General features: G+C 43.0%; 2 protein-coding genes and 1 pseudogene across 4 annotated transcripts in view; all 3 read right to left on the bottom strand.

Moving 5' to 3' along the window:
• The window catches only part of lsm11 (LSM11, U7 small nuclear RNA associated), a 32548-nt gene extending 31071 nt beyond the window's left edge, over nt 1-1477 (bottom strand). The window contains exon 1 of one of the 2 annotated variants that reach the window (XM_078231271.1): nt 926-1477. In XM_078231271.1, coding sequence (XP_078087397.1) covers nt 926-1427 — 502 coding nt within the window. In that variant the 5' untranslated portion in view covers nt 1428-1477. The remainder of the gene's footprint in view (nt 1-925) is intronic. The other variant, XM_078231272.1, reaches the window with a different exon arrangement.
• Nucleotides 1478-6086: 4609 nt separating this feature from the next.
• thg1l (tRNA-histidine guanylyltransferase 1-like) lies at nt 6087-26499 on the bottom strand. 2 transcript variants are annotated; one of them, XM_078231653.1, is made up of 7 exons: nt 26379-26499; nt 20862-21105; nt 14569-14745; nt 11610-11779; nt 10483-10571; nt 8116-8223; nt 6087-6803 (listed from the first exon to the last, which is right to left on the bottom strand). In XM_078231653.1, the coding sequence occupies exons 2-7, from the start codon at nt 21095-21097 to the stop codon at nt 6642-6644; spliced, it is 942 nt and encodes a 313-aa protein (XP_078087779.1). In that variant the 5' UTR covers nt 21098-21105; nt 26379-26499; the 3' UTR covers nt 6087-6641. The 2 variants fall into 2 exon arrangements, with proteins under 2 accessions (XP_078087779.1, XP_078087778.1); XM_078231652.1 differs by having other exon boundaries at nt 26287-26428.
• On the bottom strand, nt 21693-21801 carry LOC144505689 (5S ribosomal RNA; annotated as a pseudogene).
• Nucleotides 26500-27745: the final 1246 nt, after the last annotated feature.

The following is a 27745-nucleotide window of genomic DNA, read 5'->3' as shown; positions in this document are numbered from 1 at the left end:
CGGCATCTCCTCCGGAGCCTTCAACATGTCATTGATGAAGACGAACATCTCGCCAAGGCCATCCCCACACCCCCACTTCTTGCCTTCAAACAACCGCACAACCTCAAACAGACCATTGTCCGCAGCAAACTACCCAGCCTTCAGGAGAACAGTGACCAAGACACCACACAACCCTGCCACAGCAACCTCTGCAAGACGTGCCGGATCATCGACACAGATGCCATCATCTCACGTGAGAACACCATCCACCAGGTACACGGTACATACTCTTGCAACTCGGCCAACGTTGTCTACCTGATACGCTGCAAGAAAGGATGTCCCGAGGCATGGTACATTGGGGAAACTATGCAGACGCTGCGACAACGGATGAATGAACACCGCTCGACAATCACCAGGCAAGACTGTTCTCTTCCTGTTGGGGAGCACTTCAGCGGTCACGGGCATTCGGCCTCTGATATTCGGGTAAGCGTTCTCCAAGGCGGCCTTCGCGACACACGACAGCGCAGAGTCGCTGAGCAGAAACTGATAGCCAAGTTCCGCACACACAAGGACGGCCTCAACCGGGATATTGGGTTCATGTCACACTATCTGTAACCCCCACAGTTGCGTGGACCTGCAGAGTTTCACTGGCTGTCTTGCCTGGAGACAATACACATCTTTTTAGCCTGTCTTGATGCTCTCTCCACTCCCATTGTTTTGTTTCTTAAAGACTGGATTAGTTGTAAGTATTCGCATTCCAACCATTATTCATGTAAATTGAGTCTGTGTCTTTATAAGTTCTGTTTGTGAACAGAATTCCCACTCACCTGAAGAAGGGGCTTAGAGCCTCGAAAGCTTGTGTGGCTTTTGCTACCAAATAAACCTGTTGGACTTTAACCTGGTGTTGTTAAACTTCTTACTTTAACTGTACACAGTGGTTACTCACGGGCCATCCTGGTCAGGACATTTTTGGGGGCCCGCTCCCTCCTGCAGGGCCTGGGCCTCTCCTCGCCGCTAGGCTCAGCCACCATCAGCTTCTTGAGGCGCTCGATCCTTTCGGGGTCGGGTGTAGGCCGGGCGGAGGCGGTGCGACGGCCCCTGGCCGGGCGTGTGTGGGCGCGGGGGGCCGGGGCGCTCTGGCGGAGGCGGCCGCTCAGGAAGCTCTGGTACTCGGCCATGTTGTTGAAGGTGCGGACATTGGGAAAAGGCAGCGGCGGCTGGCAGGGGCTGTATAGAGCCAGGTACGGGTCAAAGCGCGGCGAGCTGACATCCAGCAGCCCGCCATCCTCCTCCCCCTCTTTCCCCGGGCCGGCTTCCGAGGCCCCGGCTCCGGCCTCCTCCTCCTCCAGCCGCCCGCTCGCCGCCGCCATCTCGGAGCCGTTACCCTCTCGCGGCCGCGATAGGGTACTTGCACCCGCCGCCATCTTGGAGTCGCGCGCACGGGTCATTGTGGGATTCCTGTTCAGGATGTACAAAAGCACAGCGCAGCCAAGCCACACTGCACACAGACCCCAGGCAACACCGTGCCACATTGCACAGACACCAGGCCAGGTCATGTTACCACAATACTGTGTCGGGAGAATGAACTTTGGATAACTTTCCCGCTCATTAAATTGTGGGGGAAAGGGCCTTTGTTTCTGCCACTTAACTCTCCCTCTCCCCCGCACACATACACACACTCCCTTAACACTTCAGTAAGAGGGAAGTCGTGCCTTACAAATTTGGTGGAGTTTTTTGAGGAAGTGACAAAAACGGTTGATGAAGGAAGGGCCGTGGATGTCGTCTATATGGATTTCAGTAAGGCATTTGACAAAGTCCCACATGGCAGGTTGGTTAAGAAGGTTAAGGCTCATGGGATACAAGGAGAAGTGGCTAGATGGGTGGAGAACTGGTTTGGCCATAGGAGACAGAGGGTAGTGGTCGAAGGGTCTTTTTCCAGCTGGAGGTCTGTGACCAGTGGTGTTCCGCAGGGCTCTGTACTGGGACCTCTGCTATTTGTGATATATATAAATGATTTGGAAGAAGGTGTAACTGGTGTAATCAGCAAGTTTGCGGATGACACGAAGATGGCTGGAATTGCGGATAGCGAAGAGCATTGTCGGGCAATACAGTAGGATATAGATAGGCTGGAAAATTGGGCGGAGAGGTGGCAGATGGAATTTAATCCGGATAAATGCGAAGTGATGCATTTTGGAAGAAATAATGTAGGGAGGAGTTATACAATAAATGGCAGAGTCATCAGGAGTATAGAAACACAGAGGGACCTAGGTGTGCAAGTCCACAAATCCTTGAAGGTGGCAACACAGGTGGAGAAGGTGGTGAAGAAGGCATATGGTATGCTTGCCTTTATAGGACGGGGTATAGAGTATAAAAGCTGGAGTCTGATGATGCAGCTGTATAGAATGCTGGTTAGGCCACATTTGGAGTACTGCGTCCAGGTCTGGTCGCCGCACTACCAGAAGGACGTGGAGGCATTGGAGAGAGTGCAGAGAAGGTTTACCAGGATGTTGCCTGGTATGGAGGGTCTTAGCTATGAGGAGAGATTGGGTAGACTGGGGTTGTTCTCCTTGGAAAGATGGAGAATGAGGGGAGATCTAATAGAGGTATACAAGATTATGAAGGGTATAGATAGGGTGAACAGTGGGAAGCTTTTTCCCAGGTCGGAGGTGACGATCACGAGGGGTCACGGGCTCAAGCTGAGAGGGGCGAAGTATAACTCAGACATCAGAGGGACGTTTTTTACACAGAGGGTGGTGGGGGCCTGGAATGCGCTGCCAAGTAGGGTGGTGGAGGCAGGCACGCTGACATCGTTTAAGACTTACCTGGATAGTCACATGAGCAGCCTGGGAATGGAGGGATACAAACGATTGGTCTAGTTGGACCAAGGAGCGGCACAGGCTTGGAGGGCCGAAGGGCCTGTTTCCTGTGCTGTACTGTTCTTTGTTCTTCTTTAAGTGGCTGAGTACCAGAGCCACTGCTAGAGCGCTCCAGCCCCCCGCGTCCACACACTCCAGGCCCGGGGCCGCTACACCACTTCTGCCTGGCCTACACCCGAGCCAGACAGGATCGAGCGCCTCAAGAAGCTGATGATGACCGTGCCCTGCGGCCAGGAGGGAGCGGGCCCCTAAAAATATCCTGTGAGCTCAGTTGAATTAGGTACTCAAATCTCTGGAACGTGGCCAATAGTATACCAAGGCCGACACCTTGTTCATATCTCGAATTTACATAATACCTCTTTTCTCAAGACCATACAAAGCACCACACTAAAGTACTTTTGAAGTGGAGTCACCATTTTACAGCAGCCAGTTTGCACATAGCAAGATTCTCTATTTACAATGGCTGGATTTGCCTAATACAGAGGTGGATTGGTACCACTTGTACAATTAAAAGAAACACTTAATGCCACATAATACAAAGCCACGTCAACATTTATGTTTAGTGTAAATCCAACCCACCCCTTCATAGTTGTTGAATACAGGCCATTCCTCTCCCTGGCAATTCACAACTTTGGTTTCTTCCATGACCCCAAGCTTCCAACCACTTATCGTCTACCATCACCAAGTCCTCCTCCACCTTCATAGCATTGCCCCAGTCTGCCTAGCCTCAGCCTTCCTACTGCTGAAACTCTCATCTGTACCTTTGCTACCACTAAAACTATTCCAATGTTCTCTTGGCTGGTCCTGTGCCTTGCACTCCCTGTCCAAAGCTCTGCCACCCATAGCTTAATTCACACCATGTCCCATCACCCATCCTTGTTCTCATAGTTGTATCTTAGAACCCAGTCAGAAAATACTGTTTGACAATGTTATTAGAGTTCTTTGAGTTTTGTAACAAGCGGGGCAGATAATGGGGAAATTAGTAGATGTAGTGTATTTGTATTTCCAAAAAGGCATTAAATAAGGTGCCATGTTCCTGGACATGATAAGAGCTCATGGGGGTAACATATTAGCATGGACAGAGGATTAGCTAACACATAATAAATGGATAATTTTCAGGATGTCAAACTGTAACTAGTGAGATGCCACTGAGGATTGGTGCTGGGGTCTCAACTATTTACAATCTATATTAATGACTTGGCTGAAGGTACATAACAAATTTGCTGATAATACAAGGTAGATGGACAAGCATGTTATGAGGAGGAAACAAAGAGTCTGCAAAGGGTTATAGATAAGTGAGTGAGCAAAAATTTGGCAATTGAAGTGTAATGTGCGAAAAGGTGGTTATCCTTTTTGACAGGAAGACGACAAGCAAAATATTATTTAAATGGAGAGACTAGAATGCTGTAGTAGAGGGGGATCTGGTGTCCTTGTATCTATGCAACTAAAACTTAGCATGCAGATAAGTAATTAGGAAAGCAAATGGAATGTTGGCCTTTGTTACAAGGGAGATGGAGTATAAAAGTAAGGAGGTCTTGCCACATGTGGCTGAGACTACACCTGTAGTACTGTGTACAGTTTTAGTCTCCTTATGGATATACTTTCATTGGAAGCAGTTCAGAAGGCTCACCAGACTGATTCTTGGATTCAAGAAAATGTCTGATGGAGGAATTATTCAGCAGGTTGTGTTTATACCATTTTAGAGAGTGGGAAGTGACCATATGATTCTGAGGGGACTTGGTGAGATGTTTAGAGGATGTTTTCACTTGTGGGGAATCAAGAACGAGGGTGCACAATCCCAAAATTAAGAGTCTCCCAGAGGTGAGGAGAGTTCCTCTCAGAGGGCTGTTACTGTCTTTGGAATTCTCTACTCCAGAGAGCAGTGGAGGCTGGGTTATTGAATATAGTTAAAGCTGACCTAGACAGGTTTTTGATCTTCAGGGGAATCGAGAGTGATGAGCAACAGACAGGAAATTGGAGCTCAGGTCATGATCAGATCATGATCTTATTGAATAGCTTGAAGGGCCAAATGGCCTATTCCGTTATTTTATGTTTTTATATCTCATTTTTAAAACTCTCTTCCTGGTTTTTAAATTCATCTATGGCCTCACACTTCCCCATCACTGATTATAGAAACTAGAAGCTCGAGTAGGCCATTTGGCCGTTCGAGCTTGCTCTGCCATTCATTTTGATTAGGGCTGATCATTGAATTCAATATCCTGATCCCCCCTTCCCCCCAAATCTCTTGATCCCTTTAGCCGCAAGAGCTATATTTAATTTCTTCTTGCAATCAGGCAACGTTTTGGCCTCAAATCTTCACCAGCTCAGCAGTTGTCTGTGATCCATGCTTTTGTTATTCTTGTGCACACTGTTGATTTCCTTTTTTTTATACTTTTCCAATTCAATCAAATCAAGTCCAATTCAGAGTCTCACAAGTTGAGACATTTCCGATCCAAGCTGACAAGACAGGGTATGCAACCCTTTACCCTGTCTTGGGCCTGATCTACATGAGCCAAGCTGATTGGAATAGGCAGAGGTTTCCTCCTCCAAGGCTTGATCTCATTTGCATCTTAGCCAAAAGGCCGAGATGCCGCTTTTAAAAATTGCTTCATATGAAAATGAAGCTTAAATGCAACCCAATGACCTCAACCAAGTGCAGCATCTGCATAACTACACTTGATCTTAGCCAAAAGGCCGAGACACTCGATTTCCTTTACTACAACAATGGCAGCTGTGCCTGCATTGCCTGAATCTCAAGATCTGGAATTCCCCCCCAAACCCCTCCAGCTCTCCTTTAAGATGCTCTTATATGGCTCAGTGTTGTTTTGTTTGCTGTCACCGTGAAGCCGTTTAGGTTGTTTTCTAAAAGTAAAGCTCTGTATAAATGGAAGATGTAATCACTGTTAATCACAAGCATTAAATGTGCTTATTTGGCTCATAATGTATCGTCCACCTAGAACACCCATCACAGCATCCTGTTAGCCCACACAAAGGCATTTGCCTCCACTATCTCTATCTTGAAATCTCTAACAGGTATTAATAACTACAAAGGAGAAAATTATTAGCTAAAAACAGGTTGGTTAAAAATATCCCACGAATCTATACAATGGTCGACAAAATAAGTCAGCTTGACTTTACAGCTAGGTATTTGAGTATAAGATGCACAAATAATGAAATAGGTTGACAAAGTATGAAGTCAAACAATTCCAACTTCACAACTCATTCAGAAAAGACATTTAAAAAACATTTAATAAATGAATAATTAGCAACCTGAATTTGGGACCCTGATCTCAATTACAGCCATAATATTACATTTCTTCATGACATTTATCAAAAGCACATCTAATATTAAAACATTAAAAAGCTATACATAAATACAACTTTAAAATAGGTCAGGACCCCAGTTCAAATTTTAGTCTTTTCCAAAATAGTTCACTTCAGGCAGCAGCAAGGAATGGTGGCTGGCCTTAGCACTTTTGGTAAGGGAGGCAAGAAAAAAAACCGAGGGATTCTTGCTCCTGCCGGCGATCCTTTGAACTCCACCAGAAGGTACACCTGTGTACCTTGGAACCACAGTACTTTCTTGCATCTTTGTAGAAACTTGATGTCTGTGTCGATAGGGAGCTGGCTTGGTCATGATGCAAGACCCTTCCATCTTCTATCTATCATTCCCTGCAGCTTAAAGTCAAAAATAACCACCTGAACAAGCTAGCATGAGCACCATCAGTGCTTCTTGATCTGTAATCCAGCACAGCAGCACCACCAGGAGCTGAGAAGTAAAGCTGCTTAGCTATCATCAGCAAGAATCTCGGAATGCTCCTCCCAGAACTTGTCTCCTATGATGTCCACGTGAAATGGGAATACTTTGTTGCGAGTTCTTTTAACCACAATATTTTTCCCCTCTGGTGCATCTGGAGTTGTGACCCTTTTATCAATAGTTTCTTCAACCTTAAATGGAAAAAAAATCAAACCGAGATCTCACCATTAAATTCATAAGATTAATATATTGTGATCTTTATTTCACAATGCTAGCGTGCCTTTAAGAATTTAATAACCACAATCTGACCAAGATAAATTGCACCCCTAATGCACATTAAAATATGTTAGGGTACAAACAAAGGACATTCATACGCAAAAGGTTTGTCCTATTCAAAGATCAACTTCACCGTATCTTCTGCACTCTGCGCTCTCCAGAATATCAAATTGCCCCTTGAAACCATTTAAGCTATCCACTTCAACAGCCATTCCTTGTAACCTATGCCATAACTTATAATTGAGCTCAAATGTTTCTCCTGCCCTTCCTTGCATCCACTGATATTTGGACTGCTAGAACAGGAATCAATCCTATCCTCTTTAGAATAGTTTAGTTAAGCCAGTATTTGTTCACAGGGCATTTCAAACAGCGACAACTTCATGCAACAGTGAGGATTTGCATTTCTATAGCCTCTTTCATGTCCACATGATGTCCTCCCAAAGCACTTTACAGGAGTACTTCTGAAGTGTAGTCGCTGTAGTAATGTAGGAAGTGTGGCAGCCAATTTGCACATAGCAAGCTCCCACACAGCATGATAATCATCACGATTTCCCCAGACTTGTGCTTATATAGCGCCTAATTAATCATGCCCTAGACATTACCAAATGGAGTTCATTAAAAATAAATTTTTAAAGTGATTTGTCGAAAAACAGTGGCCGATTTGCAGGGTCAGATTAAAACCAGGACCTCCCATTTCCATATGGCTGAGTTTGATGCTACCTTCAATAACATCATCAACAGGCCTTCTATTTATAGGCCAATCATCTGTTCCACATGTACTTAGAGCTCAACTACATTTATCCATGTATCCTTCTTTCAGGAAGTCAAATAAAACAGAATATCTGCTTGATGTTTGCGATTGTGGATTGAATCCCATAACATTATTTTCTAAAAAGAGGATTACTTGCATGCAACCTAGCAGTTTAGCTGCATTCCCAAACCCAGAATAAGTATCAAACTCAATCCCCGCTGCCCCCACAGTCAACATCCAAATTCCTGCAGAATATAAATATATCACAAAGGGTTCCTTTTCCTGTGATATTCCCTGCCTCCATTTGCTTTGATATTGGTTCCTGGTGAGGGGAAACATAGGAGGGAGCGACTAAAGCAGCTGAGAAGGATAACCTTAAACTAGCAATGAAACACTGGTCAGTGTAAATCCTGGACATTCAGTGTGGTTGGTATACTAACAACAGAGTATATTAGGTACATGATAACAGACCTCACCTTATGCCATATCAGCACAGTTCCTTTTCTATAGATTTCCGGTTCGTTATTATAGTTAATATTGAACTCCAGAAATAAAATGTCATTTTTTTCTCCTGCAAGAGTGCCCTGTGCCAAAAAATTTAAAATGCATAATTTAGCAAATTTAAAAAAAACATCTCTCTCTGTTACAATTTAAAAACAAGCCATTCTTAAAGTGGCAAGCACAGCATAAGATCTACAGACATTAATGGGTAGAACGAAATGGGTGAAAGCTTATGGAATGAAAATTAACATAAAAGACACAAAAGTTCGGAAGTTTGGAAGAAATGACAGGAAAGTTGTCAGGGTATGAGATCAGAAACCCCAAGCTTTATAGTGAAGTTAGACTAGACTCCAACTATTTGCTATTTTCGGCATTGTGAGGACAAGGTACTTCCAGGTGTCATTCTATTGACACACAAGGAAGCTTTTATCAAAACAAACTTTATTTAACAATATAGTTTAATTATAACACATGAATCAGTTTAACATTTGAACAATACTTAAACATGACAAGATATCATTCTTAACTGCTAACCTATCTCTATTAGTTCCAATTCAAACAATATTCCTCTTATAGACTTAAACTCTTCAAAATCAGTTAGCAAAAACTCAGGCTTATGTGCTTGTACTTGTTAACAGTCCTAGAGCTTTTTTGAACACCTCTGAAGGAGCGAGAGACAATTGTCTTCTGACAGCCCCAAACAGCAACCTCGAGAGAAAGACACCTCTTGCTTCTTTCAGAGCCAGGCAGTAACAGACTGCTATAAACACTCTCTCCTGTAAGCTTAGCTCCACCCATTAACACATGATTCTTTCTGTCAATCAACCCAATCAAAACCCTACTCTGAAACCCCAAGGCAAACCTAAGTAAAATGCATTAACTCTGTTTGGACAAATAGACCATTAGTTAAAATCAGTCATTATCCTACATTCTCAACATCTGAGCTGCCTGTTGTCCAGAAAAATCGGTACCTTGTAAAACAGAGTTGAATTTTAAATATACCCCTTACAATAAACATGATATAAATACGTTTCTTCAAGGCACAGTACCATCACAAAGTCATGTTCAACAGCTGGAACAGCTATTGCAATTTAAGTAGCTGGGAAACAAATCGTCAGTAGGTAGTTACGACCAGAAAGTCACAGCTGGATTAGCAATGGCAAATAATGCAATTCCCAAATATAAATAATTTTTCTGCAGAAGAATGAGCAGCGATCTTAAGAGGAACTATCAGGACTGTGATCATGACCTCAGCTACAATTTTTTTAACTGCCCCTCATAAGGAGAGATCAAAAATGGATTGCATAGTGCCATGGTTTCCTCCTCAAAGTCTTTAAATACCTCTTTCCCACAATGATACTAAGCTGTCAGCAGCAGCTCTCAGCTATGAATATGAAATAGTAAACGTTATGCCTCAGAATCCTGATCACTAGGTAACAAGTGCTGCTAGAACTGCACTTAAGTGGATACCAATGGGCAAACAATTGAACTTCACTGCAAAGTCCTCAGATGGTCTGTTATCTCTCAAGATCCTGAAAGTAAGACAAATTTGGTATGACTTGATAGGACAATCCTCATTCTTTTACTTGGCAATGCAGGCACATGGACTCAAGAGAGAGAATCATCTGATCAATAATCTTTACTTATCAAACAAATACAAATACTGCTCATCAGGTTTATGAGTTAGGCACATTTAAACTCTCAAACAACACACTCAATGTTGTGAACTAAGCCTTCAGATCTCTCACGGTAGTTCTTCCTTAAGATGATTTAGAGTCCCAATAGTTTTCCGGTGCACCTATCTTCATAGAGTTCAACATTGAATATTAATTTGTGAGGTTAATGCTTAAGGGAGCAGACACTCAAGTAGGCAATGTTCCCTGCTCACACATACACATGATAGCTCAACCTGCTCATTATTTTCCAAACATTTTACATACTTGAGCAGTTAGGCCAACCATAAAGGTTAGCATCTCTCATCTTTCCAGACTTTTCTTTAACACTTGAGGATGTGCTCATCTCTGAATTATCACCTCAGCAGACACACTAATGTCTGATATGCTCTCCCACACTCTTTCAACAATATACTACCTGTTTTCTATTCTACACTTCAAGCTATTAACCCTATAATTGTCACTATTACCATTATTTACTATTCCTAGCATTGCTCAAACCGAAAACTAAAAAGGGATATATTCCCAACAGCCTGAGACCCCACGTCATTAAGAGATAGGAAGAGAAAATGAGTGGGGAAAAAAGACACCCATTTAGAACAAAATTTCATATACACGGTTAATTGTCCTAGTCCTAACCCACACTGAGCAGCTTTAAATATTTCGTACCTTCAGTTTTTCTTCAGCTTCACTATTGGACAAGCCACCTTGTTGCACAAGTGCCCAAAAGGTTGTGTTGTAAAGGTTATTAATATGACCTATTTGATGGAAATCTACTGTTAGTGCATTTAAAAGCAGAATATTCTGAATAATTGATTTCAATACAAACCCACATCGGATATACATATAATGGCCGTGTAGGTGGCAAAAGAATTCTTACACTTGAACAGCTAAAGTACAACCAATCTTATGGCACAAAGCAGTCAGTAATCTTTTACCAGGAAGGACATTTCGAAGAGGGTTGGAACTTTCATACTATCATAGAATCCCTACTATGCAGAAGGGGGCCATTCGGCCCATCAAGTCTGCATCGACTCTCTGACAGAGCTAAGCCCCGCTCTAGACCCGTAACCCCACACATTTACCATGGTAAATCCCCAGAACTTACACATCTTAGGATACTAAGGGGCAATTTAGCATGGCCAATTCACCTAACCTGCACATATTTGGAGTTTGGGAGGAAACCGGAGCACCCAGAGGAAACCCTCAAAGACAGGGGGAGAACGTGCAAACTCCACACAGTCACCCAAGACTGGAATTGAACCACTGTCCCTGGCACTGTGAGGCAGCACTGTGCCACCCATCTGAAACATGAAAAAGAAAAACACTTATCCAGTCAATTGAATCACAGACCACTAGAGTGCCCCAGACATTGCTGAGGTACCTTGTGTCAATTGGGGCAACAGCTGCCAGTCACACCACTGGCTTTGGGAAGAGATTAGCCTGGGCTGCGAGTGCGACAGCTGAAACATTTGAAAGTGAATCCAAGTGGTCTCAGGCAGTCTTTATCAGATCTCAGCACACAAGTATGTGGGCGCAAATATCACTGGTATGCTCCCATCCCATTTTAGTGATGAGCAAGCAGTTATGTGAACAATGGCCACTAGGCCGAAGTGTCAGAGAGCCGCAAAATCCTGTATCACAGCAAAGATGCAAAGCCTTTAAATGATGGGGGTGGGAGAATTGTACAATAGTTCCATTACCTTTTTAAAAATATATTAAATAAATGCAATAGGAAAATGAAAATCATCTCCTTTAAGTTGCAAATAAGAAAACAACCCAGTAAAGTTTCTCACAATCGGCCTGCCTCCAGCTTAGGTAGTCTCGCAGATTCTGGTTGCTAGGATACAGAACAACTCTCCCATCAAATCCAGGTGGAAATAGGAGAGCCTGATCTTTAAAGTAATCTTGCCAGTAGAAAACAAAGCTGGAAGAAAATTGGGAGACCACATGGCTCATGAATTTGCTGTTGGAAGAAGAAGAGAAAATAAATGTTTTGTTAATCTCAGAAAATGAAGTTCCAGTTATTTTGTTACCCGTTTCATATGCCATCGGTTCTGAAAAAAAGTTTTGTTCTCTGGTTCCGTTAGTAACCCCAGTTTGGTTAGAAAGTGGGACTAACCACAATGCGGACTAGTGAGTCAAATGGTATAGAGTAATCTAGATAAGTACAGAATGGAGCAATAGAAGGATATGCAGATAGGGTTGGATGAAATAAGATGGGAGAAGGCTTGTGTGGGCATAATCACTAGCATAGAACCAGTTAGGCCAAATGACTCACTTTTTAAGCTGCAAGTTCTATGTGTTTATGCAATTTAGGTTAGGTAGACCCCCATGCTTGAACCTGGCTGATGCTGATTTAGCTATTCTCAGTCAGAGCAGTTTAATTAGTGGGCTCCTTTTCTTTTACAGATCAGAGGAGAAATAACATTCTATGCTAGGGAAGCAATTTAGCTGCTTACCAACACTCACTGTCTCAGGCAATATTGAAGAACAGCCTCTTGAGAAAGATTCCAGGGGATGATGTCACTGAACCCCAGCACCAATCCAGGAGCTGACTCCAAGAGAAAAACCAGTAGCCAACCAGAATTAACATTTCTTCTGCCACTGTGCCTCTCCCACAGCCAAACAGACAGACCTCTCCCATTTAACTCTTCAGCGTAAACAATACAGTGGAATATGATAAGCAGATTGTATGTCGCAGTGTTTCTCAAGCATACACAAAAAGGAGACACCCATCATAGAATCCTACAGTGCAGAAGGAGGCCATTCGGCCCATCGATTCTGCACTGATCTCCATAATCCATGCATTTACCCTAGCTAGTCCCCTTGACACTAAGGGGCAATTTAGCATGGCCAATCCACCTAACCCGCACATCTTTCGACTGTGGGAGGAAACTGGGCACCCAGAGGAAACCCACGCAGACACAGGGAGAACGTGCAAACTCCACAAGGACAGTGACCCAAGCCAGGAATTGAACCCAGGTCCGTGGCGCTGTGCGGCAGCAGTGCTTGTGCCGTCCTGTCAGCCCATCATGCATGTACCAGCTCTCTGCAGCGTGTCATTCTGGTGATGATACCAGAGATAAATGGGTAATATTGAGGACAGATTAGAAAGAAACATAGGATTTAGGAGCAAGAGGAGGCCATTCAGCCCTTCGAGCCTGTTCCACCAATCAATGAGATCACGGCTGATCTGGTTGTAGTCTCAACACCACTTTGCCATCAGCTCCCATAACATTTTACTATCAAAAATCTGACTAACTCAGCTATGGATAAACTCAATGACCCAGCTTCCATTGCTTTCAGGAAATAATTCCACTGACTAATGATCCTCAGAGAAAAAATTCTCATCTTTGTCTTAAAAGTGAACAAAAATATTTTAATATTTTTGGGGATATTGTGTTGGTCTGTGGAAGTGCTGTGTGTGTGTGTGTCTTTGTATTACTAATTTAATTAAGCTGGAGATTGAGTGTCTATGGAATTGAGACCAAAAGGGGCTAGTTGTGAAAAGCAGACATTTGAAGTGAATAGAGCCAAGTTGGATGTTCTACAAGTCAACACAACTTGGTAGAAATTTGCATTCAGAAATAAGTGAAGATTGGATTCTTAGCTGTTGAATTCCAAAGGTAGGTAAAGAAAGAATTTACAACTTAAGGAAAGGTTATAAATAAATTTGGGAAAGTCTTTTAAGTTTTATTTGACCCAATGATGGTGGCAATAGAGAACATTAAACATTTTTATATTCTGAAGACAGTTAAGTTCAGAGAGATGATACGAACAATAGTTTTAAAGATGCAATAGAAAAGACATATTTAAGGAAAGGTTGGGAGCCGTGTTGAGGAGAGAAAGGGGGAGAGAGAAAAGACCTGTAACATATATCTTCCCTATTGCAACAGCAGTCACCTTGTGGTAATAATACTGGATTTTTTATAGATTAAATATCTATAGGGACTGTGGCCTTAAGGCAATCTTATTTTATGAGGTTAACTAAGAAGAAATATTGTGGGAGGAACTGTTCTGCAAGGCTAATATTTAATGGTGTAAATGTTATCTGGAGTGTTTAAGTTTGCTTTGTTAACACGTTCTAATTTAAATATTTAAAATCTCCAAAAGGCGGGCAATTACCGCCTGCAATATCATAACAAAAGGGAGACCTCTTATTCTTAAACTGTGTCCCCTATCAAGTCCCATCAGGAACTTATATGTTGCAATAAGATCACCCCCTGTTCTTCTAAACTACAACTTTAAATTAAATAAGGATATTAAGGGATATGGAAGCAAGCAAGTAGATATTATTAAGATACAAATTAGTAATGATCTAACTGAATAGATGAACCGGCTTAAGAAGTTTAATATTCTTCTCCTGTTCGTATGTACATTACCCTTCAAGCTCTTAAACCCCTTTTTCAAATACTTACTTATTTCCTATACAGAATTTACTTGCTCGCTCAATCTTTCAACCACCCTCAGCATGAAAGTAAATCAAACCTCTTCCATCCTTCTCTGAATCTTAAATGCATGTCTTCCAGTTAATGACTAGCAGAATTAGTTCTTCCTTTTTTATCTCAAAGTTTCTCATAATAATCTCCGCTACCTCAACTGAAAGAGTCTGTTCTTCCAGTCTTTCCTCGTATCAATGCCTCAGTGTACTGTTTAATCGACACATCATTGCTTCCCCTGACATTAAGCACACAATATGTTTGAAGCAAATAAAACTAGTCCGTAGCGAAAGCCTTTATTTGTATACTGCACCTTGCTCTCCTCTTAAACCAGTTACTTCTCCTTTTAAAGACAAAGCTGTATTCATCACTTTGGCCGTAGGCAATCACAACGTCATTCAGTTCTTCCATGACAGTTAATGCGCATTTGGTCATCAGACGGAGAGCCCGCTCATCATTGGGCTTTTTGAAACCATGCTGATCTGCAAATCTGAAGTCGAAAAACCAGTTTAAGTAAGAGTTTACCAAAAGGCGGGAGTTTCAAAAAGCAGCACCTTCGCACACGAAACGGAACTTAAAAAACAAACATATTAGACAAGGATGCAAAGCTTTGGTCCTACGCTACATGACAAAAGGAGAAGCACTTGCCTCTAAGTCGAGTTGCGAAATAATTGACCAAGGGTCAGAATCTGGAACGATTTTCTCCTTCCAGGGCTGCCATGAGCAATTGTACTCTTATCCCATTAAGAGGTCAAAGGTTTGTGACTTTTTACTGACTATTTTCAAAAAATATTGATAACTTGATAAATATTGAAACTAATCAACTCTATTGATAAATACTGATGAGGAGCCAATGGTGCAAAGCTACCATCTGTGGGATTATGACTGAACGCTTGTATATCAGAATCCCACCTAATATATAAAACTCTGCTTTAAAAATTCTGTATTTATTGCCCTTTACCAGTTGCCTCCAGAACGGTGTCACAGATAGGTCAGATCAGGTAAACAATAGCCAGTGTCTGGGCATTAGTGACCCAAATGGATTTTAACAGGTTTATATTCTGGTCCTAGCCCATAAATGACCAGACTTATTGAATTTACAACCTGTTATGTTGAGATTTGAACCAACACCCTCTGGGTCACTAAATCAGTATCACAATCACTTACCCACTCTATTCCTTTCTCTGTAACCATTAGCTTGCAGAGGCTTTAAGTTTTGGTACTTTTGTGTTATTTATGCAATGTTTCAGTAAAAGCCTCTTTTAAAACAAAAGTGACTTGATAAACACAAAGTTAAATCAATCCTAATAAGTTATTTAGAGTGTGCCCATTGACTAATTGTGTGTGACAGGTAACACAAAAGCTTGCATATGCCACTGAATAGAAAAATCCTCTTTTTCTGGGTCTCGTTCCCTCTCAGTCCTTCAATCCACAACTTGGTGTCATAAGAACATAAGAAATAGGAGCAGGAGTAGGCCATCTAGCCCCTCGAGCCTGCCCTGCCATTCAATAAGATCATGGCTGATCTGAAGTGGATCAGTTTCACTTACCCGCCTGATCCCAAGAACCCCCAATTCCCTTACTGATCAGGAATCCATCTATCCGTGATTTAAACATATTCAACGAGGTAGCCTCCACCACTTCAGTGGGCAGAGAATTCCAGAGATTCACCACCCTCAGAGAAGAAGTTCCTCCTCAACTCTGTCCTAAACTGACCCCCCTTTATTTTGAGGCTGTGCCCTCTAGTTCTAGTTTCCTTTCTAAGTGGAAAGAATCTCTCCACCTCTACCCTATCCAGCCCCTTCATTATCTTATAGGTCTCTATAAGATCCCCCCTCAGCCTTCTAAATTCCAATGAGTACAAACCCAATCTGCTCAGTCTCTCCTCATAATCAACACCCCTCATCTCTGGTATCAACCTGGTGAACCTTCTCTGCACTCCCTCCAAGGCCAATATATCCTTCCGCAAATAAGGGGACCAATACTGCACACAGTATTCCAGCTGCGGCCTCACCAATGCCCTGTACAGATGCAGCAAGACATCTCTGCTTTTATATTCTATCCCCCTTGCGATATAGGCCAACATCCCATTTGCTTTCTTGATCACCTGTTGCACCCGCAGACTGGGTTTTTGCGTCTCATGCACAAGGACCCCCAGATCCCCTTGCACAGTAGCATGTTGTAATGTTTTCCATTTAGATAATAATCCAATTTGCTATTATTTCCTCCAAAGTGAATAACCTCGCATTATACGTTATACTCCATCTGCCAGGTCCTCACCCACTCATTCAGCCTGTCCAAATCTCTCTGCAGACGTTCTACGCCCTCCACACGATTCACTTTTCCACTTATCGTTGTGTCGTCTGCAAACTTTGTTACCCTACACTCAGTCCCCTCCCCCAGATCGTCTATATAAATGGTAAATAGTTGAGGCCCCAGTACCGATCCCTGCGGCACGCCACTAGTTACCATCCGTCAACCAGAAAAGCATCCATTTATTCCGACTCTCTGCTTCCTGTCGGATAGCCAATCCCCAATCCACACTAACACCCTACCCCCAACTCCGTGTGACCCAATCTTCTTCAGCAACCTTTTGTGAGGCACCTTATCAAACGCCTTTTGGAAATCCAAAAACACCGCATTCACCAGTTCCCCTCCGTCAACCGCACTAGTCACATCTTCATAAAAATCCAACAAGTTCGTCAAGCACGACTTTCCCCTCATGAATCCATGCTGCGTCTGCTTAATCGAACCATTCTTATCCAGATGTCCTGCTATTTCTTTTTTAATGATGGATTCCAGCATTTTCCCAACTACAGACGTTAAGCTAACCGGCCTGTAGTTACCCGTCTTTTGTCTATTTCCTTTTTTAAACAGCGGCATAACATTAGCCGTTTTCCAATCCGCCGGCACTACCCCAGAATCCAACGAATTTTGATAAATAACCACTAACGCATCCGCTATTACCTCTGACATTTCTTTCAGTACCCTTAAAGCATGATACCGCTTGGATTTGAACTCGGATCGCTGGATTCAGAGCCCAGAGTGCTCACCATTATACCACAGAACCCAACACACATCTAACTTCCTGTCATCTAACTTCTACTTCCTGATTTATCTCCTCCTCTTCTAAAACTTTAATGTCCTGTATTATCAACATTTATATCAAATTTTCAAAAGGAAAATTAAAACCGTACCCATCTAAACCTGTGACAACATATTGACAAGCTTTATTGATGCGTCATCGACTTATTCAAAATACCATTGTTTAATGACCAGAAATGCATCATTTATGTCCGCTCAGCTGATAGCACTCACCTCCACCAGTGGGTTTCAGCCCCACTAAGATTCACTTCATAGTCTCAACCAACACAGAGTAATGCATTATCAGAGATGCCACTATTGAAATGAATCCCTGCATGTTAAGGTGGATGCAAGCGATGATATTTACTCCCTCAATCAGTACTGACGAAGAATACGTATGAACCTGCTTCTGGGATATTATTGGTACAGAATGACATATTTCTGACACTTCAAGAAGGTATTAATTAACAATTTGTATTTATATATAGTCTTCAAATGAGGTAAAATGACCCAAGACACTTCACATCAATCAACCAAAGGATATTAGGTGACAAAAAGCTTGTTTAAAGAGGTAGATTTTAAGGATCATCTTAAAAGGAAAAGAGATGGAGAGATATGGGGAGATAATTAAAGAGCTGAGGGCATAGACAGTCGTAAGTACGGCTACCAAAAACAAAAAAGTAAAAATCGAGGATGTTCAATGATTATAACAACATACCTGTAGGTTTGTAAAGTTTATTTATTAATGCCACATGTAGGCTTACATTAACACTGCAATTAAATTCCTGTGAAAATCCCCTAGTTGCCACACTCCGGCACTTGTTCAGGTACACTGACGAAGAATTTAGCATGGCCAATGCACCTTACCAGCACGTCTTTCAGTCTGTGGGAGGAAACCGGAGCACCCGAAGGAAACCCACGCAGACATGGGGAGAATGTTTAGACAGTGGCCCAAGCCGGGAATCAAACCCGTGTACCTGGCGCTGTGAGGCAGCAAACCACTGTGCCACCATGCTGCCTAATGTTGGAGGGATGAGGCTATTGAAGGATTTGAACACAAGATCAGAATTTTAAAATCATGGCTGGGATCTGGTGGTTGTAGCATATTAAGGTGATAGACTATACGGCACGATAGCACAGTGGTTAGCACTGCTGCTTCACAGCTCCAGGGACCTGGGTTCGATTCCTGGCTTGGGCCACTGTCTGTGTGGAGTTTGCACATTCTCCTCGTGTCTGCGTGGGTTTCCTTCGGGTGCTCTGGTTTCCTCCCACAGTCCAAAGATATGCGGGTTAGGTTGATTGGCCATGCTAAAAAAATTGCCCCTTAGTGGCCTGGGATGCGTGGATTAGCGGGTAAAATATGTAGGGATATGGGGGTAGGGCCTGGGTGGGATTGTGATCAGTGCAGACTCAATGGGCCGAATGGCCTCTTTCTGTACTGTTGGGTTTCTATGATTCATAAATCAATTTGGGTAACACAAGAGATATTTGAGTGGAGTACAGAAAGCCAATATGAATTTGTAACAGCTAGACCACGTCTAACAAGCGTAACTGAATTTTTTCAGGAACTATAGTAGACAAGGGAATGTCAATGAGTTCTATAAGGCATTTGATAAGGTTCCACATAAGAGACTTTTAGCTACAATTAAATTGAAGGCAGATTATTGACATGGTTTTGAGATTGCTTAGGTGATAGATGACAGTAGGGACAATAGGCATGCACCTGAATTGGAAGAAGTTATTATCCATTGTCCTCAAGAATTTGTGCTATGACCCAATTATTCACTACATTTATTAGTGATTTAGAAAAAATAATAATGAGCCAAATCACCCAAGTTTGCTGATGACAAAGATTGACAGTATTGTAATTAGTGTTGATAGGGGCATAAAATTAGACATTTATAAAGCGAGTGGAGAGGACCATAGAAAGGTTACAGAAAGAGATCATTCAGCTGTTCATGTCTGTGCCAACCAAAAGAGAGAAAAAATTAAAATAATTGTTCATTTTAGTTTCATTTTCCAGAACCTAGTCTGTAGCCCTGCAGATTACGGCAGTTCAGACGCAGTTCCAGGTACCTTTTAAATGAGTTGAGTGTTTCAACCTCAACCATCAACTTAGGCAGTTAATTCCAGATGCCCACCACCCTCTGGGTGAAAAAGTATTTCCTCATGTCCCCTTTAATCCTTCTACCAATCACCTTAAAAATCTATGGTAATTGACCCCTCAGCCTGGGGAAACAAGTCTTTCCTGCTTACTCTGTCTAGGCTCCTCATACTTTGGTATGAAATGGTAACAGATGAATTTCAATGCAGAGTGCAAGATCATTGATTTTTGACCAAAAAGGAAAGATGTGAGCGTTATTTAAAAAGCAAAAATCTAGAATGATGGAGATCCAAAGGGATTTGGAGGTTCACGTACACATAACTAAAATGTAACAGGTTCAAAATATAAACAAAACAGGTATTGGGATGATCTATTTTCTAACTAAATGCCTGGAATAATAAAAGAGAAGTAGGTTTGCTGAAACTATACAAAACTCTTGTTAGACCAAAACAGCTTTTAGTAGAGGATACACTGGCTTTGGAAGGAGTGCAGCAGAATATTACCCGGGTTTCAAGGGTTAGATTATGAAAGATTACATAAACCAGGCCTGTATTTCTTGGAACTTAGACAGTTAAGAGGCAAGTTAATTTGAGATGTATAAGGAATCATAAAGAATGGGTGGCACAGTAGTTAGCGCTGCTGCCTCACAGCGCCAGAGACCCAGGTTCGATTCCCAGCTTGAGTCACTGTCTGTGTGGAGTCTGCACATTCTCCGTGTGTCTATGTGGGTTTCCTCTGGGTGCTCCAGTTTTCTCCTACATGCTGGTTAGGTGCATTGGCCATGCTTAATTCTCCCTCTGTGTATCCGAACAGGTGCCGAAGTGTGGTGCCAAGGGAATTTTCACAATAACGTCATCGCAGTGTTAATGTAAGCCTACTTGTGACACTAATAAATAAACTTTAAACTTAAGTTTTGTCTGCTGTTGGATGAAACTGACAAGGCCACGTAATTTTAAAATCAGAACCAAGCCATTCAAGAGAAAGGTTTGAAAACGCTATGTGTAAAAGGTGGTAGAAATTTAGCACTCTCTCTCTGATATAAAAAAGTAGTTGCTAGCTCAATTAATAATTTTAAAACAAAGTGATAGATTTTTGCTAGATAAGGATCTGGAGTGAAGGCAAGTGGATGGAGTTAGGATACAGACTATTCATTATCTCATGAAATGATGGGACAAACTCAAAGGATTGAATGGCCTCTTCTTGTTCCTATGTTGGTGCACCAGCAGCCAAAGTAGGTCAGCAAACTTGACTGATGTATAAATTAGATTTTGGTCTTAGTTGAGAAACAAGCAGCAGTGATTTAGATGTATTTTAAATTTAGGGACTGCATGATCACAAAATGCTTCAAGGGTACAATGAATAATTTCCCTTCTACAATTTATCAGTATGTATTGTACGATAACATGCTTTCCACTCACTTGTGAAAATTCCGGCCATCTAGTCGAACCACAACCCAGCAATTTTGCAGACAGGTATCATCAGCTTCGAAGTTGCGAACATATTCAAATTTACTTTTAGCCATAGTTTTGTGACTTTCAGCACGCACGTGTGGCATGACCCAAAAGAATCCACATCCAACTCCACTCGTTTTCCTACTGCATCTCGAAAGACCAATTGTAACAGCAGCTTTTGAAAATCGATTCAAATGTAGCATCAGACAGCCTGCAAAAGTAGGGGCACAAAGGTTTATGGTGTTCTCATTTTACAATCTTTTATTCAGAGCCACAAACACAGCTTGCATTCGTAAATCATTAACATAATGAATAAAAATTCTAAGTCGCTTAGTGTCCTGCTTGAAAGCCACTGTCAGTAATGTGACAATGCATTTCCCTACAAAGTTATGGGATATGGGTCTGGACCAATGCTTCTTCTAAGCTGTGTGGCTGCACAGCAACCCAGAAGTTCCAATGCATGACGATCACCAGTCAGCCTCTTTACGCTGCCTCACAGAAAGATTTATAGGGCCAGCACACTTAAATGAATAGGCCACTCATGAAAAGAAATGAGGAAATGTGGGTTTAGACCCATGTTGCTGTAAGTGATATCTCTATGTTAAGTTTTTTCTGGCTTGCTTAGTTTATTCTTCTGCTTTTCATCCCCAACCCTGTACCAAACACTATCCCTTCATGTAGCAGTAGAAGTGCAGCAAGGAAACAGGCAAAAGAAAGTGAAAGTGAGATGCAGTGGTGAGTAGCAATGAACAGCAGTGTTAATATGCAGAGCTGAGAGCATTCTCTACTGGCAACAAAAGCCTACTGCACCTGGTATTCCCAGGCAGTCTCTCATCCAAGTACTAAGCAGGCCTGAGTCTGCTTAGCTTCCGAGATCAGGCGTTTTCAGACTAGTATGGCCGAAAGCGCTTAACCTGGTGTTGTTAAAACTCTTACTGTGAAAGCACTTGTTAGCAGACTATTACTTTACTTAAAGTCATGTAACGCTCGCATCCCTATTTACTAATTCATAGAACATTAGAATGTGCATTTCTTTTTCTGCTAACTCTCTCTTGGCACTCTGCTTCCCACAGAAACAAACCACTAGAACAGTAAAACCTGTAGACAACCACAAAAAAAAGCAATTATTAAAACGACAATGAAAGCCCCTGATAACTTTACATTACAGTGGATGCAAACTGCCCTTTGAAATTGTGCAAATTACAAACAGAAAATCCTTCAAATTGCCAAGGCAACTTGCAACTAAAGACACAAGACCCACAGGTGCATTGAGGCGGCAATAGATGAAAGCCATGGCTTTTGTGTAATAAGGCCTCTCCAACCAACATCCAAGGACTAGAGAAAGTCAACCAATGCAACCACCACCCCCAGGACTGGATACTTGCTAAGCTTCATTCCAGGGACAGAGAAGCCTTTGCCTGGCATGTGGCAGAGAAAACACCCATTTCACGGAAGACAGACTTGTAAGATGCAACAGTCATTGATTAACTTCTTGCTGCAGTGTGTAGGACGGTCTCTCCAGTGAGACCGTCCTACTAATGCTGCAGGTAGCTGGGACCAGAGGGTAGCTGGGAGGGGGCTGGAGAGTCAGGAACGTGGATGTTGTTTTACTGAATGGTGTCTGAGATAGGTGGGATCCGCACTTGGCAGGAAGGAGTGGATCCAAGATCCAGTGATGTCTCACTATCTGGGGATGGATTTGGAGGCATGGGGGAGGGGGGCAGGTAACATAGGGATGTGATGGAGACTGGGAATATCTTAAGCATAAGAACAGAAGGGGAAGAGCAGGGAACTAGGAGTCGATAATCTGGGACTCCCAGCGAGGGGTAGGTGACCAGCATCACATGTTGCAGAGCCACGAGCAGCAGAAACATGGACTGGGAGATGTAGAGGGGTGCAGCCAGTAAACTAAAAGTACCAATTGGGAAAAGAAGAGAGAGGATCTTAAACAGAGGGCAATTTTCCACATTATCGGGTAAATGCCAGTGTTGTACTGAAACAGCTAGGTTAGGGACACAGTTAGTTCTGGAGCATGTCTTCAATACTATAGCTGAGATGTTGTCCGGACCTAAAACCATTACAGTATCCCATACTTTCAGCCATTTCTTGTTCACATGGAATGATCGAAATGACATGACTGGCATCTGTGATGCTGGGGGTCAAGATGGATCATAAACTTGGTACTTCTGGCTAAAGATGATTGCAAATACTTGATATTAAATATGAAAGGAAAGAGCATAAAAATCTGAAAAAGAGGAATATATGAGGGCAAAAGGCAAGAGTACATCAGGGCCTGAAGGTATTCTGAAGTACTGACTTTTCTGTTTCCCCTCTTCAGCTCCTGAAGGGTTAGAATCATAGAATGATACTTATGTGTCTGCCTATTTCACCAGAATATCTGAGGTCCATTACTCCACTGCATCATTTACAACATTTCCAAATTTTTGTCATCTGCAAACTTTGAAATTTACCCAGGATATCCAAGTCCAGGTCATTAGTAGAAAAAGAGCAGTTGTCACAATACTGGACCCATACTATCTCTGCAATAGGGCGGCATGGTAGCACAGTGGTTAGCACTGCTGCTTCACAGCTCCAGGGTCCCGGGTTCGATTCCCGGCTCAGGTCACTGTCTGTGGGGAGTTTGCACATTCTCCTCGTGTTTGCGTGGGTTTCCTCCGGGTGCTCCGGTTTCCTCCCACAGTCCAAAGATGTGCGGGTTAGGTTGATTGGCCAGGTTAAAATTGCCCCCGAGATGCGTAGGTTAGAGGGATTAGCGGGTAAATATGTGGGGGTAGGGCCTGGGTGGGATTGTGGTCGGTGCAGACTCGATGGGCCGAATGGCCTCCTTCTGCACTGTAGGGTTTCTATGATTTCTATGAAATGGAAAATAATGCCTCAGTGCCAGGGACCCGGGTTCAATTCTGGCCTTGGGTCACTGTCTGTGTGGAGTTTGCACATTCTCCTCGTGTCTGCATGGGTTTCCTCCGGTGCTCCAGTTTCCTCCCACAGTCCTAAAATGTGCGGATTAGGTGTCAGGGGGATTAGCAAGGTAAATATGTTGCAGGAGTAGGGCTTGATTGGGATTGTTGTCAGTGCAGACTTGATGGGCCGAATGGCCTCCTTCTGCACTGGAGGGATTCTATGATTCTAAGACAACTATTCACCATTTTCCATACTTTCCATCCCTTAGCCAGTTTTCTATCCATGTAGACACAGTCTCTTAGATTCCACGGCTTTCAATTTGCTAACAAGTCTATCATGTGCTATTTTGTCAAACATCTTTTGAAAGAACATACACACACATCAATCACACTACCTTCAACAATCACTTTCATTACTTCGAAGTACTCCATCAAGTCAACAAATAAAATTTGCCTTTAACAAATCTATGCACTGTCATTTACTCACCTGTGCTTTTCCAAATATCAATTTATTTTATACCAAATTATTGCTTCCAGTGGTTCCTGAAGTTATCAGGGGAGTGTAATGTTTTCAGTCCTCCAGTGCTCTGGAATCACCATCCTCCTCCCCTTCTCCAAGGAGTAGAAAATTGTGGCTTGAGCCCTGTAATTTCTGTCCTAACTTCAGTCAGTAACCCAGGTCTATACGCTTTCCAGACTAGGTGACCTTTAAATACTTTTAAGAACATTCTCGTTATTTCTATCCTATTCAATATCATCACTGCCACACTCTTTATATCTTTTTCTCTTGTGAAGACAGATGCAAGCACTGATTAAACACCTCAGCTATAGCCTCTGCCTTCACGGGAAGATTTCATTTTTGACCCCTATTCAATTGTACTCTTCCATCAACTACCCTGGTATTATGTATTTATACAAGTCTTTCAAATTCCCTTTTATTAGGCACTAAACTATTCCTCCCTATTACTTTTCTGTACTTTACAAATTCTGTACTATTCATCTTGGTTCTCTACTGGATTACGAACCTTACAATGGCCATAAACTTCAGTATGTCTAAACAGCACATCATCTAACCTCAGGTGATAGAATCCACTGTTTCCCATTCCTGTCAAATATTATCAGGTAGTACTTATTTAAAAACAAAGGTGAATAAAAGTAAAGTCACCATAGTGCCAGATGACCATAGGCTGTGGCTGGTGGTGATTTAACCTTAGGATCACCACACCTCAGGCAAGCGGCAAGGTAGGCTTTCATGAATCACCTGTACAGGAATTGAACCCACACTGTTGGCATTACTACGCATCACAAATCAGCCATCCAGCCAATTGAGCTAAACCAACTTAGGTGAATAATGTAAAAGTGGCCACACAGAAGGAAAGCTCTGCTCGAACTGCAGCAAATACACCGTCACTCGGGATTGATTAGTAAGCCTGAAACAAACTGTCAGGAATCACTGAGTGTTGGATGTGAAAAATTGTCATATTAATGCATTCTGCTGATTCTGTAAAGAAGGTAGAGGGAGCTTTACTCTATCTCACTTGTGCTGTACCTGTCTTGGCTGATGGAATACCATCAAGGGAACATCATCTTGCACCTAGCCTGCCCTGTGCTTGTTGCTCAAACTGCTTGAAAAGTGGTTATTTTTCTTGAGCACCAAAATGGCCATTTCCTCACACCCGAATATCCCTATCCCTCTCAGCTGGCAGAGTTTCTCCAACCTCACCTCCTGCTCCCTTAGCGCGAAAGGAACTTTCCATTCTCACTCCTAACCCTTACCATCTCCTGTTGAGACGCTGGTGTTGGACTGAGGTGGACAAGATGAGAGGTCAGACGACAGCAGGTTATAGTCCAACAGGTTTATTTGAAATCACAACCTTCATCAGGTGAAGTGGAGAGGTGCGCAGGCACAGAATATATAGGCATAGTGACGATAGCCCAACACTCACAGATGACCAAGTGTCAAAAGATACATAGTGTACTGCATTGTAGGCCAGCTGAATAACAAATTTACAGGTATCACAAGTGCCAATAGATAAGTGCAAGCAGTTAAGTATAATCAGTATGTGTAAAGTGTCAACAGGCTGTATATAACAAGTGTAGGGATGACCTAAGAACCGATAATTTAAGACAGAGAGATAATTACAAATAACCAAAGAGTAAGATGGTGCTAAACACTATGCAAACTAATTCAGGCAGAGATATCAGGTGGAATTCTCCGGCTGCGCTCACACCAAAAGCTATCACTCCTAACCCATATCATCTCCATTCGCCCAGAGCAGAACCTCACTCCCCAGTGGAACACGGACCCCGTTATCTGTGGTTTCCCCGTGGGTTCAAGGCACTTACTGTCTGTGTGGGACCCCCAGGAGTTAGATGCTGTCTGAGCCCATGCGTTTGTTGCTCCCTATCCCCCCTCCCCCAGCCGGGTTTCCATCATGGCATCGCTCGCGCTCTCTCTCTCTCTCTCTCACCCTGTACAAGCTTCAGCTGCCGCCAGGGCAGGCCGCTCTGACCTTCCTCTCTCTCGGAAAGCGGCTCTCGTATATCTTGCCCGGCAACCAACCTTCAGCTCCCAACTTGCCGTCCACCTTCGGCTGGGCCACTTGAGACTGCGCACAACCGCCGGCCTCGGGCTCGGACTCCGAACGGATCCACCTCCAGTTAGGGTGGGAGGGGGGGGGGTGAGCACACTTGTAATAAATTACAAAAGATAGAAAATCAATCAGTGGGAGACTTAACCAGCATGAACAAAAATAATATCACAATCGATAGACATACTTTTGCTGTTCATCTTCATTTGTGAGTAAATTGTACTCAGCCGCGTTTCTAAGTGTCAGGACTCTCCCTCTTCTCGGTTCGTGGTATATCCCAGAGGCCGGGGCGGTGATTGACAGACGCGGCCACGCCCCCTCCCCGCCGGCCACGCCCCCTCCCCGCCGGCCACGCCCCCTCCCCGCCGGCCACGCCCCCTCCCCGCCGGCCACGCCCTGCCGTGACATGCCTCTCCCTCCCGATTGTGACGCTGCGGCGGGACACGTGCCGGGCCCAATGATTTTCAAACAGGTTCGATCCGTTTGTTACCAACGAAACAAACCCAACAAAAGGGTGAGGGCAGTGAGTGTGGAGTGAAGAAGGATCCCATTGACTGAGATCACAATAAAATAATGATCACAATGGAGGCATCTCCGAATAAAGCAATCCAGGTAAACAAGGAGGCAAGAAGAGGAGAGACAGCAGGTGAAAAACAGCATTGGGAAACAGTTTGTGAAACAACCCGAGGGGGTGAAGAAACCCTTTTGGACAAGGAGGGTAAAAATGAGGTTGCTTTTAATCCTCAACCACCCAAAACCAATGGCATCCCAAATGAGAATTCAGGACTTTTCTCTGTAGCATTTGTAAATTGTGTGTTTGGTGGCATCCTCTTGGGTGAGGGGCAACTACAATGCTGCCAAAAATTGATGGGTCCTCTTAAACCATTTTTCTCTTATTGCCTAACATTTTTGTCTTTCTGTCTTGCATTTCAATTGGAAATTGTTCTGGAACAATTATTATTCAAAGCCTTCAGTGGATGGTATGCTCAGCTATTTACTGACTTCCAGCAGATATGGGGATTTGTCCCCTTTCCGCCCCCAGCACTTCAGAGGATCTGGATGAAATGAGCTATTGATGGTTAGTTGGGAGGCTCTGAAGTTTGGTCTTGTAGGTTGGGCACAGTAATAGCCTAGCCATGGGGATTATGAGTATTATGCAAGAGAAACATTGTGCAGTGTTGTAAACATCCAATAAAATTAGCAAGAATGAGTGCAGTATTTTAATTGTTGTAACGGGAGAACAAGTGTCACCAATATTGAACCATTGCTAAGATTCACCTATTAGGTGATTTGATGCTCTTATTAACCAGGGGCATAGGAATTGAAGATTGATGGATGG

This window comes from Mustelus asterias, chromosome 16 (assembly GCF_964213995.1).
Source record: "Mustelus asterias chromosome 16, sMusAst1.hap1.1, whole genome shotgun sequence".
Classification (NCBI taxonomy): domain Eukaryota; kingdom Metazoa; phylum Chordata; class Chondrichthyes; order Carcharhiniformes; family Triakidae; genus Mustelus; species Mustelus asterias.
This window is presented reverse-complemented; position numbering and strand designations above follow the sequence as displayed.